At 42.8% G+C, this 14,209-nt stretch overlaps 1 protein-coding gene across 2 annotated transcripts in view; it reads right to left on the bottom strand.

The window, feature by feature from the left end:
• Nucleotides 1-14,209, bottom strand: part of STK32A (serine/threonine kinase 32A) — a 133,824-nt gene that overhangs the window by 33,171 nt on the left and 86,444 nt on the right. For both annotated transcript variants that reach the window (XM_042986632.1, XM_042986640.1), the window contains exons 6-7: nucleotides 10,699-10,736; nucleotides 2,465-2,554 (exon numbers count right to left, since the gene is read on the bottom strand). In XM_042986632.1, the coding sequence (XP_042842566.1) occupies nucleotides 2,465-2,554; nucleotides 10,699-10,736 (128 nt within the window). The remainder of the gene's footprint in view (nucleotides 1-2,464; nucleotides 2,555-10,698; nucleotides 10,737-14,209) is intronic.

The following is a 14,209-nucleotide window of genomic DNA, read 5'->3' as shown; positions in this document are numbered from 1 at the left end:
TAGAGAACCTTGAATGCATTCCAATTTCCTACCTCTGGGTTGTAAAAGGACTCGAAATGCCAAATTTGAGGAGAATTAAATTATACGGATATTGTATTTAAAATCACTGGGGAGAGAAATGAAGGGTAGCCTCCCTTTACTCCTCTCACCATGGAAACCAGGCCTAGAAAACCCAGATGCACATTCTGATTTGGCTCCAAGAAAATAGCCCTTAATATGGAAACCCAGGAAACCTGCAGAATAAATTCATCAGACCAGCAGGCTCAGATATTCCCTTTTATCATCTGAGTACTGTGGGTTTTAAGCAGAAAATAGGCTGAATTATATGTGTCCATTATTTTAGAAGTGACAAAGGAGATTTATTCCCCCCACTGGTAATAGGAAGCCAGGACATTTCTAGTTGTTCAAATATCATCTAAAAGAAGACTCATTTTTTCCCATAGAGGATTTCTTTCTCTTGGAAAGTGAGGTGACCCTGCATGTGGGGGTTTTCTTTTCCTCTCTCTAGTTACATGAGGAAGAGAATGAGATATTAAAAGAAGTGGCTTTGCTCTTACCCTTGATTTCAAGTTCAGATTTTTTGCTCTTAAATTACTCTGACCATATCTAGTCAGTACAGTTCGTTCTACCTCCTAATTCCACTGGTTTAACCGGTGGCATCATCTGCTCTAAGCATCTCAACTAATTAGGGTAGAAGCATAAATAGTGTTTATCCTTTTATCAGTTGCCAAGAACTATGCAGTGTCTATCTTCCCATTTTTGTTGGGTAGGGGGCTCCCTCAAAGATAGTGCAGTCTGTGGCTTAAAACATTTAAATTCTTTTTACTTATTAAAACATCTACTCCAGATACTTTAAAATGCAGTCCTACGAATTTAAAGACTAATGTCGTATCTGATCCAGAGCCTCCCCATGTCACGCAGCTGGATTCAGCCATCCTGACGTGGAGACAGCCAATCTGTCTCTCATATCCCTTCTCCCTTTTCCCAGAAAGTACCATTTATTTTAGGACATGGAAGAAGGACACTGCAGGCACAGCAATCCTAACACAAATGCTCTGTCCCTGCCCCAGGGTGATCTCTCTTTAGTTGCTCCTAGTAGCCGACCTGGCTCACGATCCGTGACACAGCTTCTCAACTCTGGCTACACGGCAGCATTACCTGAAGAGCTTTTAAATGACCCTACCCTTGGGCATCACCTCCAAGATTCTGGTATAGTTGAGCACTACTAGAACTGGTGGTGTTTCTAGTAAGCCACGCTGACCGGCACCTCCCTCCCTCCAGTCTACTGGATCCCATCCTGTGGCTAATCCATATCCCTCACCCCAACACACACTCACACACTGCTACCTGTCTGTCTCCTGATGTTATGGTCCCCAGGAAGACTGAACTCCAAACTTATCAACCCTCCAGGGATAGCTCAGGCTCCATTAGTACCAGGAGCAGTCAGCAAGTGCAGTGATGAACCAGACATTGACTAAGACTGGAAAACCAGGTCACTATTCTCACAGCTGCACACAGACGTTACAGACAATTCTCTTGAGGTCTGACTCACCTGTCTGGGGAATAGTGGGAAGAAGGGAAAAGTCCCTCTTGCTGAACACTTTTGGGGAAAGGGCCATAGTTCTGTCTTTACATCTCTGGGGGTGGAGGGGAGAGACAGGGCTAATTCAGCCAGATTGGTGTCTACACACAGATGCCATCTCCAACAACAGCACTTACAATGTGCAGTAATTTGTGAGTGTTAACATAATTAAATGTGAGACCTTGTTGACAATTTCGGCACCTAACCTTAGCCTTTTAGTCTCCCTCTGGGTATATTTTGAATCTTCAGGAAAAATCCAGTTCTCCATCTTTCAAAAGGAGAACTCATGGGTTTGTCGTGGTGTTAAAACTAAAAGCAAAATAGCAAGTGGGAGGCACTGTGAACTTTACAGCCCTATGTATGTAATGTAGGGATATGCAAATAACGGGTAGAGTAATACTTATGTCACTTATTACCATCTGATTTGTTACTGCATTTAACTTCTATTTGATTCTATTTGTTGAAACTCTTCTCACTAGAAAGTAAGCTCTATGAGCTGGAGATCTTGTGTGTTTTGCTCACTGCAGAGTCACCTGTACCTGATACCCTGCTAAGCACAGAGGCAATTAGTAGACATTTATTCAATCCACTACTATTCTTTGTTAGGAAGTGGGTAGAAGCTGTCCTAAATAACTCATAAAACGGTCTTTCGAAGTGTAATCACTGGCCCTCCCGAATCAAGATCAGATTGGGTGCTTGCTAAATGGAAAATCCTGAGGCTCATCTCCGACCTGGGAAATCAGAAGCTTCCCTGGTAAAGTCAGAGGGGTACTTGGCATTTCCAGCTGCAAATGCCTACGGATTATTGGACCCGGACTAAATGTCTACCAAATTTAAAACAAAAGCCTTGCTCTTTAACCCCGCCACTCGTGAAGCCCATACCCATGTAAGGCTTGGTGCCCGCCACGGTGGTGAGCCGCATCTCCCTGGGCAGCATCGCCGCGATGTTGAAGTCTGTGATGTGCACGTGCCCTGGCGAGACAAAAGCACCACACAGAACGTTAAGTCCCATTCAACTCAGTGCCGCAACCACGCTTCTCCCTGAGAGCCTCTGGAAGCTTGGTCTGTCAGTTCTTGCACGCCTATTGCCATTGGGTACAGGCAGTGGTGGCACAATTATTCTGTCCTCAAGACCAGCAGGGTCTTCAACCAGCAACTCTCTGGCGGCCAGAACACATATGGCAAACTGAGGATCTGATGGTAGTCTGCAGCTCAATCTCTCCACCCTAGGTGTTTAAGAGCTCACACTCTGGTAGTCCCACTTACAACGTTTTGTTGGCAACGTTTTAAGTTGGTATCACCTGAGAGCATCAAGAGGGAGGCAGCCAAAAGCTATTCTAAGTATCGAATTTCCAAGCATTTTCCAAGTGTCTCCTATGGGATTTTTTTTTTTCCAGAGCTAAATATCGTTACTATAAAGCTGACGCGAACATGGACACATGTATATATGTATGTATGCATGTATGTATGTATGTATGTATGTATGTATTTATTTATTTATTTTTGCCAAGAAAGAGTCCTTTTTCCTCCTCATTTTTCTGAAATATTATTAGCATTTTTGTGTGATAGTTTAGGTTGTCCTCTCCCCGCTCCCAACAAAATGTTTGGGGGTGAAGGCAGGGGCAAAAAAAGCCAAGTTTTATTCATAAAGAGGCTGTATAATGAGCCCTAGGCTGGGAGCCAAGAGACCTGATTTCTGCCCTCAACTCTGCCCTTAATACATGATAGACTTCCCAGTCCCTTCCCTATGCTGAACTCGAGTTTCTTTTTGAAAAACAAAAGAGAAGAGAAGAAAAGAAAAGAAGAAAAGAAAAGAAAAGAAAAAAGAAGAGTGGACTAATCATCTCTAGAGTCTCTCCCAGCTCTGACACTCATGGCCACAGAGTGGGAGTCTAACACTTCATCCCTGCCATCAGCACACTCTGCAGAGAGTGTTAGGGTCCCTGCATTTCCAGCTGCAAGGAGGAAGAGGGCAGTAGCAGAAGCTCAGGCCGACAAGCCCGTTATGTTAGCTGTTGGCACAAAATTCATAAGCTTTTGGAGGACCTTGAAGTGTTGGCATTTCCATTTACATGCTCTGTGGTTGTGATGTGACATGGCTGTAATCAGAGGAGATGTCATCTGCTCCTGTTTCCACGACTCACGGTCCACAATCCCCACTGCCGAACTTCTTGATCTGCTCCCTCATAGCACCCAGCCTCTGCTAAAGACAAATCTCACTGCCTTTCTTGCTGGGGTTTTGTTTTGTGCAAAATGGTGTTTTGTGTCGCTTGTGTGATGACATTTTAATAAAGTAAAAATAGCATGTGTCTAGCTGAAAGTGAACGTATTCTTGCCTGAATAGTACCAACAGATGATTTTTTAAAATTTTTATTATTTTTGAGAGAGAGAATGTGAGTGCGGGAGGGTCAGAGAGAGGGGGACACAGAATCCACGGGAGGCTCCAGGCTGTCAGCACAGAACCTGACATGGGGCTCGAGCTCAAGAACCAGGAGGTCATAACCTGAGCCAAAATCACATGCCACCTAGGCACCCCTACTAACAAACGATTCTGGTAGGTCTTCTATCACTGCCTAAATTGTCTCTGTTTGGTTCTTTCTTTCTTCCCACGGGTCATGTGCATGGGGCTCATTGATCCAAATCAGGTCAGCCTGGAGACATGGTAGTTACGAGCTTGTTCTGTGGAGTCAGAATGCCTGGTTTCAAGTCCACGTTCTACCACTAAATAGCCGTATTACCTTAAAAAGGTGACACCTTCTCTGTAAAGCTGGAATGATAACAGGGATTTTCTCACGAGTGTACTGGGGAAATCAGATAAAATAATACTGGGGCAGACTTAGGCCAGCCAGCATTTGGGAAGAAGAAAGTGTTCAACTGTTGCCGTTTCTCATGATCAGAAACTTCAGTGCCATTTTGGCAAATGCATATGTGGAGACTCTGTTAGCAGTGGGATGGTAGGAAAGCCAGGAATCTGAGTGAAAAACAACCAGAAACTCCACAGGTGATTCAGAGGAGCAGCCAGGCATGTGATCCTCTAGTCTGAGTGGATGTCCTAAGCGAGCTCCAATCCTGAGATTATCCATCTCATGTGCAAAAAAAAAAGGTAGAGGCTGTTTTGGAGCCTCGTGGTTCTGAAAGTGTGGTCCTCAGACCAGCATCAACAGCAACACCTGGAAACGTGTTAGAAATGCAAATTCTGGAGCACGACCCGCCCCACCCTGCGCCCACAGCCTACTGAATTAGAAACTGGGGATGGAGCCCAGAGTCTGAACAAGCCTCCCAGGTGATTCTGATACTCAATAGGTTGTGAGAGCACTCTTTTAGAACAGGACCTGGCTTCATAGAAGATCCTGACCCGGTAAGTACGTGTTATATATTTCTTTTGAATTTGGTTGAAGGAATGTTGAATTTTATTTTTCAGTAGTATTTACATTTATTTGATTAATGGTCATTGTTCAAACAGGGCAGCCTAGTGAAACAGTCCCTATTTAATGGAAAAGTTGTTTGTGGTTAATTTCACAGGGCTCAGTGGCGCCTGGGTGGCTCAGTTGGTTGAGCTCCCGACTTCGGCTCAGGTCATGACCTCACAGTCTTTGAGTTCCAGCCCCACGTCGGGCTCTGTGGTGACAGCTCTGAGCCTGGAGCCTGCTTCAGATTCTGTGTCTCCCTCTCTCTCTGTCCCTCAGAACTCATGTTCTGTCTCTCTCTGTCTCAAAAATAAATAAAAACATTAAAAAAATTAATTTCACAGGGCTCAGAAGTAGCAGAGCTGGGATTAGAATCAAGAAGTTTGTCCAGGCCCCCTTTATTGGGTTACAAATCTCCCCAAAACATCTTGTGCTTTATCACAAGACCAAAGAGCTGGATACACTGAAACAACCACTTCCCGGTTGGCTCAGAGTTTGTTTCCCTGCCAGGGTGCACAAAGAAGGGTGGGGAGAAATTGTCTGAGGGCCAGGATCTCCTGGAACGTGGAGCCTGGTGGTCTTAGCCAAACAACGCAAGCAGAACTCCACAGAGCCCATGGACACTGGCCTGAAGCCACATGGTCAGGCCCAGGATGCTGCCATACCTGGTGGTCTCTCTGCCGGGTTCCGACTGTGCTGTGAAAATGCATCTAAGTGCTGCCTCACAGGGGAAGGCTCAGGTGCCCACTGGTTGAGGGACGTGGGAATTGCCTTGGGAATGAGGGACCATAAGCCCAGGACCTTACTCAGAGTTTCTCAACCTCTTGGACCTGGTAATTCTTTGCTGTGAGGACTGTCCTATGCATTGCAGGAAGTTCACTATGGATGCCAACAGCACTTCCCACTCCTGGCTGGAATCCTGACAATCAAAACGTCTCCAGACACTGCCACGTGTCCTCTATGGAGACAGGAAGTAGAGCTAAACCACCCCCAGTTACAACTGCTACTTTAGGGTGAAGTTTTTCAGGTACAGGACTCAGAAGGTCCTGATTGGGTGCCCCTAGAAAAGCAGTTTTGCCTGGTCTTTTCACCTCTGTACCTTGAGACAGAGGATCGCATTACAAATCTAAAATGATAGTAATGAGTCATTTGCTCCAGCTGTCATTTTTGTCTTGACTTACACGTTTTTCTCACTGTGCCTGTGTTCCGCCCGGGGATCTGTCTCAACACAGGTCTCCAGGACACCATAACCGTCAGCTGGTGTTCCCCAACTTTCAAACATGTCTGCCACCCGAAGATACTGAGAGTATGTGTGTCACATCATCCTGGGGTTCTTGTTAAAAATGCATATCCTTAGGCACTATCAGAGACTTAACGAATTTGATTGAGACCTACTGAATTTGAATATAGGGCGCTATGATTCTCTCTCCCCATATATATAGATTGATATAGATATTTATAAAAATACATAATGTATATTATATAATGAGCATATAATGTATATTAGAATATGTATATTATATATAATATAATATATGTGTATATATATAACATATATGTATATACATATATACATATATATGTTATATATATACACATATATATGTTATAATACATTGTATTATATGTTTATGAATATATAAATATACTTGTATGTAAATTTATACATTACATATAATTATAATGCATTAAATACAAATATAACAAACACCTTTTTCTTAAAAAGATGCTACCCACTTGGTATTTAGGCCCATTTTGGGACTCCGCAAGGACGAAGCTGTTCAAGCAGTAGGCTGAGTTCTTTATACCCCCCGAGTGAGTTTTTGCTTTTCTCTGTTCCCTGGGACTAGGGAGGATATTAAGGAAACTAAATTATAGATGATGCCATAATTGTCGTTTTCTCAGCTATGCCAGGCAGACATTATCGCTCCTCTGGATGTAGCATTTATTTCCTGAATAATTTAAGACAAACACAAAAATTTAGACACCATGGAATTGATAGAACTGGATGGGGTACTTCAGTTGGTAGGATATGAAAATATGTATCAGGACAATTGATGATGAGCCATCCAAGATCTAATGCCAAGCTTGTGCTCTGAGACAGCGAATGAGACATGTGTGTGTGTGGGGGGGCGGGGGGGGGGGACAGTAACAGGTATGTTCTAAATTAAAAACATTTTTTTCACGCAAATTCTGAATGTTCACTGACGTGGTGGAAAGATTATCCATTTTACAAAAGGATTTAGTTCCTTTAAATCGGTCTTTTCTGATGAATATGAACCAGTATGGATCAGGAAGAATAGAACGGAGTTTCTGCCTCTCACTGACGGGTGCTGAATTAAAACGTAAGCAGTGTGATGTGACACACAGCTCGCTTGGAGGAACAGGCGTCGAAGGAATGTTGGAGACAGACGGTCAGCAGCCACGGTTGCTAAAATCCCAGTGCAAAAGGTGCATGTGATGGCCCATCAGGGGTGCCATTCTGTAACTGTGGATGGAGAGGACAAATTGAGGGCTTCAGATATGAGACGTGGAAAATCACACCAGAAGACACTCAAAAAGGCAGGCATCGATTTGTGGGTCAGCTGATTCTCACAAGAGCAGCTCTACAAAATGAGCTGGGGGGTGGGAGTTACCAGGAATGTGTTCATTTAAGAGTGGTTAATTACGGTCCCCGGGCAATGCCTGAAAGCCTTAGGTTTTCAGAATCTGAGTAAACAGACAGCGAATAACCTTAAAAAATTATTTTCTTCAGAAAGGGATCCCCAGGGCAGTGTTTTGGAAATAGCTCTCTTGTTTGCTTCTATCCCATTCACATATCCACTCCCTTCCAAAATACTGTTTCTCTTACTAACTGTGGTTATTCTCCAGGTGGGTTCAGGATGAGAAATTAAGACAAAAAGTCCTCTTAAGTCATTGTTGAAACCCCAAAACTTATGAATGGGAGGGTCAGTACACTAGGTACTAGGTGTAGATTTGGATGGTCCCTCAGGCCCACTGAGATGGCCACTCCTACTCCCCTAAGCAACAGAGCCCCAGCCTTACCAACAGTAAAATGCCCTGATAAATGGTCTTAGCCTCCTGTGCACAGAAGGAAAAAGCAGAATAGACCATTGAAAGTGTTGCCTGAGAATTAGGGCTGAACAAAACTGTTTAAACACAAGACATAACAAGTAGACGCACAGAAGATTTGGCATATCTCTTCTGAAATCAAAAGAATTCTTTAGTAAAGACAGGTAAATGCCCAGCTTCACTGACCATCTAATACAGACACAGTCACATAAAACAAGATGCTAAGGCCTAAGTTTCCTTCTTTAGGGGAGAAAGCCACTATTACCTCATGGAATTATATTAATATTTAACATCTGAGTGATTTTCTTCTGGCAGGCACAGCAATCGAGCAGATTATAAATAGTATGCTCGTTTGTTTTTACAGCGGCTCTAAGAATTAATTACTCTTTTGGTTCCTCAAAGAACTAAGATTCAGAGAAAGTTTAGACAGTCTTTTGAAATTCTCAGAGCTAGTCAGGGGGTGAACTAGGTTTTGAACTTAGGCAATTTGGCTCTGGAATCCACACTCTTAACTATAATATTATACAATTATACTTTCACAAAGGTAGTTTCTTTTTTTAAATTTAATTTTCTTTATTTTAGGGGGGGGGGGTGGACAGAGGAAGAGAGAGAATCCCAAGCAGGCTTCATGCTCAGCATGGAGCCCGACACAAGGCTTGATCTCATGACCATGAGATCACAACCTGAGCCAAAATCCAGAGGTGGACGCTTAACCGACTAAACCACTCAGGCGCCCCACAAGAGTAGTTTCTAAGGGCAGGTAAACTTGAAGATTAATTTATTTCTAGACCTTTCTCATAATCTACAATCACCAAGTTGACAAGAAAATGAGGAGGAGAAAGAAGTCAAAGGAGAGAGAATAGGATGGCTTGATGTTAGAAATAAGATGAAGCCATGTTTGAGGCCCAAGATGAAAACATTGTTCTCTGAATGGAAGGTAAATTTTGAAAAGGCTTATAGGTCAACAGGACCTATATATCTCCCTTCAGAACCTCAACAAATGGTAGAGCAATCTGTTGTACATAAAGGCAATCGGATAAGGGAGCAAGTGGGGACAGAACCCCAAATTGTGTTCTGCTTGACCAGCCATGCGCCTTCATAAGGCTGTGGTGGGCAGAGAACCTTTTTCTAAATTGTGCAACAGTGGCCTCATTGGGCGAGGGAAGGCCCCTCTCAAAATTGTGAAGCTCCACAGAGTTTATCTGCACCAGGGTGAGAGAGGCTCCTGGCTTCTTACTTGAGGCAGGGACAGCTGGTATTCTCAGGAAAGTCACCTTCATGCTAAGTCTCACTATTGCTCACATTTCTGAGATTCTGAGCATCTGCTCCCAAATGTCAGAAGTAGTAAAGGGAAGGAAGAAATTAGGCCCTGGAAGGAAGTGGAAAGAATCTTTTTAGACAGTCCATAAATAAATAATGACCCTGAGCTTTGAAATTAGAGGTCATACACAAAAGTGTTTCTTAGCCCTCGAGCACAGGTAGGGGCTGGCCACTCAGGTGTAAAATGCACCCAGGTAAATAAGTAATGAGCAATGGATGGTACTTGGGAGTTTCGGTCCCACCGTAAATCCCTTTTGTAAAAGTCAAATGAATAAGGAGCTGTGCACGTTTAGGACTCCCACATCCAACAGCTTCCTAAACACACAAGAAAGAGCTTACTGCCACTGGAACATTTATATCATGCAGGCTGTGGGTCCTACAGGTCTGCCTTCGTGAACCAATATATCCAAACATACATTAAAATAAACATTGGGAAGAGATGACACATGTTAATCATTGCTGGCGAAAGCTTGCTCTCAAGATACCTTTAATCAGTGTTGCTTGGGCTTTAGGCATCCACTGGTCACCTTCACGGTCATTGCCATATCCCTGTAGCATTTTCACATCTGGGTGTGTCCCACACTGCTGTCTACTTTTTCTTTAAACTGGCTTTTTTTAACTTTTTAATTTTTAAAATTTAAAACATCTTATTTAAATCCAAGCTAATATATTTTATTCTTTTTGATTGCATAGTCATATTCCATTGTGTGTATATGTATATATACATATACACACATATACACACCACATTTTCTTTATCCATTTGTAAACTGATTGGTTTTCCTTGTAACTGAAAAATCTTTGAACAGAAAACTTGAGATCTCTTCTGCTAATGTGAAACCAAGTCTCCCTCATAAGAAGAAAAGCATAAAAGTAGATGCAAGAACAAAATGGTGTCATAATAATTCGGTAGATACTCTTGCTTGCCAAGGGCTCTAACCTTGAGGCCTTTTCTGTGTTTATAAAAACAGAGAGATGATTTTCATAAAGATATTAAGGCAAATTAGCACTAAAAAAAAACCTGTGATGGTTTTCTTGAAATCAGTAGGAGAGGAAGTAAAGTGAAAAGACAGGGACATTTTTCATTATATAATGTTCTTTAAGGGTATACTGGTGTCCTGTGCCACTGCTGTAAGAATAAAGTCCCCCCAGATTGTCCCTCCCACCCATCAAATATCCGCGCATAGAACTCAGCTAACTGAACCACGAAGGGTCTTTCCCACGTGTAATGCTCCTTGGCTGAGGATGATCATTTTTGTCCCGTGTGCTTTGTGCTACGTGCAAGTCACGTTGATCGCAAACAAATCATTTACTTACCATGCTCATCGAGCAAAATATTGTCAGGCTTCATATCCCTAGGAGAGTAAAAGGAAAAGAGAAAGTTGCTCATAATTAGACAAACAAATGAACAGAACTAAAGGGCAAAACTAGAAATGCACAAGAGTTCTCAGTGGGGTTGAAACAGCGAGCTAGCCCATCATTGTTCACAACCTCATCCAGTTCCCATGGTGCCTCCCTGACACGGTTACCAGTAATACCCCCAATTTCTAGATCAGAAAACTGTGGCTCAAAGAGGTTAAGCAACTTAACTCCAGGCCACAGAGGAGGAAAATGGGCAAACTGGGCTTTGAGCCTGAGTCTCTCTCCTTCAAAAGCTCAGACTCCGTAGTGTACTTTACTTTAAGCATGTAAGTAGAGCTCCTAGGGTCATGTGAGCAATTAAATTGCCATAAGGTGGTAGTATTAATTATCGGTTTCATCTGTGTCACTCTGGAGTGAAAGTCAAGACTAGAAAACAAGGAAAAAAATGATCTATCATATGGTTATATTTTAAACTTGCAGAGATCAGGATCTTTTTAAGGATGATGCTATGATGCCTCTAGTTACTTAATATTATTGCTGGGGTGGTCAATGGAGTTGGCCTAGTCTTCCACACATTAACGAGATCCTTAAATCCACGGGAGGGAACAGAACGCACCCTCTTCCGATGAAGGGAGTAGTGTGATGGTAAATACTTAGAGAAATGGCCCGTAGCGTTTTCAAAGTCCTCAGACGCGAGTATTACTGTAAGCAGCACTCCTCCATAAGAGGACAGCACTGGCGTTGGTAGGGGCCCTGGCTGTTGCCCTCTCAGGTTTTTACTGCCCTTCTCTAATGTTCCATTAAAGCCCTTCAACCTAAATTCACAAGAGCCATTAAAGATGAAATTCTGAAATAGGTTTTGGGGCACGTTTTCAGCCTAGTCAAGTGGCTTTTATGTCACCAGAATAAGGTGACCTTGGCCTTTGACAGACAGACACTCTCAGGGTCCTCTTTTCTTGAAAATATTCATAAATAACAAGACCCTTGCCTACAAGCAGGACAAAGTATATGCCACACCGCCATGCAGGTGCATGGGTAGTCTCACGAACTCTGAGTATCTTCTTATTTTGTTTGTTAGGTTCTTAAAATTGATTCTGGACTCGTAAGTGATCATCTGTATCCGTGGCACATTTTCTTTGGTGCAGGGTACAGTTGGCTAGAAAGAGTGTCAGGGGGTTTTAAACAGTTTCTTTCTTTCTTTCTTTTTCTTTCTTTTTTTTTTTAGATTGTGTCTCAGAGGGCTAGGAACAAATTCTTTTTTTTTTTAATTTAAAAATTTTCTTAATGTTTGTTTACTTTTGAGACACAGGGAGTGAGAGACAGAGCATAAGCAGGGAGGGGCAGAGAGAGAGGAAGACACAGATTCCGAAGCAGGCTCCAGGCTCTGAGCTGTCAGCACAGAATCTGATGCCGGGCCCAAACTCACGAGCTGTGAGACCATGACCTGAGCTGAAGTCGGATGCTTAACCGACTGAGCCCCCCAGGCACCTCTCAAACAGCATGTTTCTTTGGGTAAACTGTCAGTATTGCAAACTCAACCACAAACACGTGGATGGATTCCATTGTTTCAAGAACTGTCAAGAAACGTCCAAACTCACTTATATGAGACAAAGTCCCTTTTAGAATCTGGCTCCTGTGCTCCAGCCATATAGAAGCACATGGGGTCCCCCACATGCTCCCTGCACCGCCCCCCTTACCCCCCAGCCGCTTTCTGCTGTTTGTTTACCTGAATCAGAGCTCTTTTACCACTGTACTCAGAAAAAGCAGATTCATCCCTCACCCCACAACTCCAATGTCACTTCTTGCAGGAAGCCTTCCCAGAATTTCTAATGTTGAGTCAATGGCCCCTCCAACATGCTTTGCATGGAATACTTCTTCCATCATACATTTGTCATGCTTACATTTATTTTTTCTCCAATTGGATCATAAACTCCTTGATGCCAGGGATGGTTTCTAGATTAATGTCAAATTCCATTCCATAGGCTCACAGGGCTTAATAGGCAGTAAATAAAAGTCTAAATGATACCAGGAGAATTTCTGGTGCATTCACGAAGGTTAATCCTAACAGTACATACTCAGAGCATTAATAGTGTACCATCACACACTCTTGGCAATCCAAAGCTCAAGGTAAATCAGGTAGCAGGCTCTTGCTCCTTCTTTCAGACTTGCATCCGTGAGCATCACTTATGTTTTTTTTTTTTTGTTTTTTTTTTTTAATTTTTTTTAACATTTATTCATTTTTGAGACAGAGAGAGACAGAGCATGAACAGGGGAGGAGCAGAGAGAGAGGGAGACACAGAATCCGAAACAGGCTCCAGGTTCTGAGCTGTCAGCACAGAGCCCGACGCGGGGCTCGAACTCACGGACCGCGAGATCATGACCTGAGCCGAAGTCGGACGCTTAACCGACCGAGCCACCCAGGCGCCCCTCATCACTTACGTTTTGACAGGCAAAAAGGGGACAATGAGAAGCCCTGACAAAAGGTGAGACATTTGGGTGGTGGCAAGATAAGCAAAATGATTTCTTTGCCTGAATTTATGAGGGCTTGGTGAGAAAAAAAAATGATGTGGGTTGGACACTTCAGGCATCATTTTTCATATTTATCAAAGACACGTATCATTATATCCACCACCTTTCCCATGAACTACCTTGGAGCTTAAAGAATAATACTGAGATCAGAGATACTGATCTGTATCTGATAGATATACCGTATACTGATATTGATACTGAGTATCAGAGATACTTTGATAGCCACTGTGCTAGAACATACAGAATATAAAGATAAATGAGATATGGTTCTCTCTGGGATGGAGGGGATAAGAAAGGCTCATAAGGAACCAGGTCAGAAGGACTACAGTGATAAAGGAGCATATTTACTACTAAATTCAGAGGACTATGAGGAAAATATAGGGCAAATTTTAAAAAGGGGGGATTTTGACATAAAAATAAAGTGTATAAATGAAGATTCTGAGTACATAGTTTCCCCAAAATGTGATGAGGTAACTTCATAAAGTAAGCTCTACACCCAACGTGGGGCTTGAACTCATAACTCTGAGATCAAAGTTGCATGCTCTACTGACTGAGCCAGCCAGGCGCCTGATGAGGTCACTTCTAAGTCACTACAGGGTAAACCACAGTATGGTAACATTGTTTATTCACGTAGCAGAAGAGAATGAAAATAACCCCTATGTACTCTATTAAAATTCCAGATAGAACAAGTTGATGTTTTTTAGTTTTGCAACTTAAGCACTACTTCCTTATCTCTTTAGCCTGCTCAAGTTATGCTAAACATGAAAGAAATTACTCTATTTCTTTCATTTTAGGCGACCTATACTAAGGTTAAACTCAGTGGTTATGCTCAGAATCACCCGGGGGGCTGTAAACACCATGGGGCTCAGACCTGTGGTGCTCGGACTCCTGCAGGCAGGCCGAGGCCTCTGTCCAAAAACAAACAGAAACTTGTAGT

Source organism: Panthera tigris, chromosome A1 (assembly GCF_018350195.1).
Source record: "Panthera tigris isolate Pti1 chromosome A1, P.tigris_Pti1_mat1.1, whole genome shotgun sequence".
In the NCBI taxonomy this organism is placed as follows: domain Eukaryota; kingdom Metazoa; phylum Chordata; class Mammalia; order Carnivora; family Felidae; genus Panthera; species Panthera tigris.
Note: the sequence above shows the minus strand (reverse complement) of the source record. Positions and strands in the feature narration are given on the sequence as shown.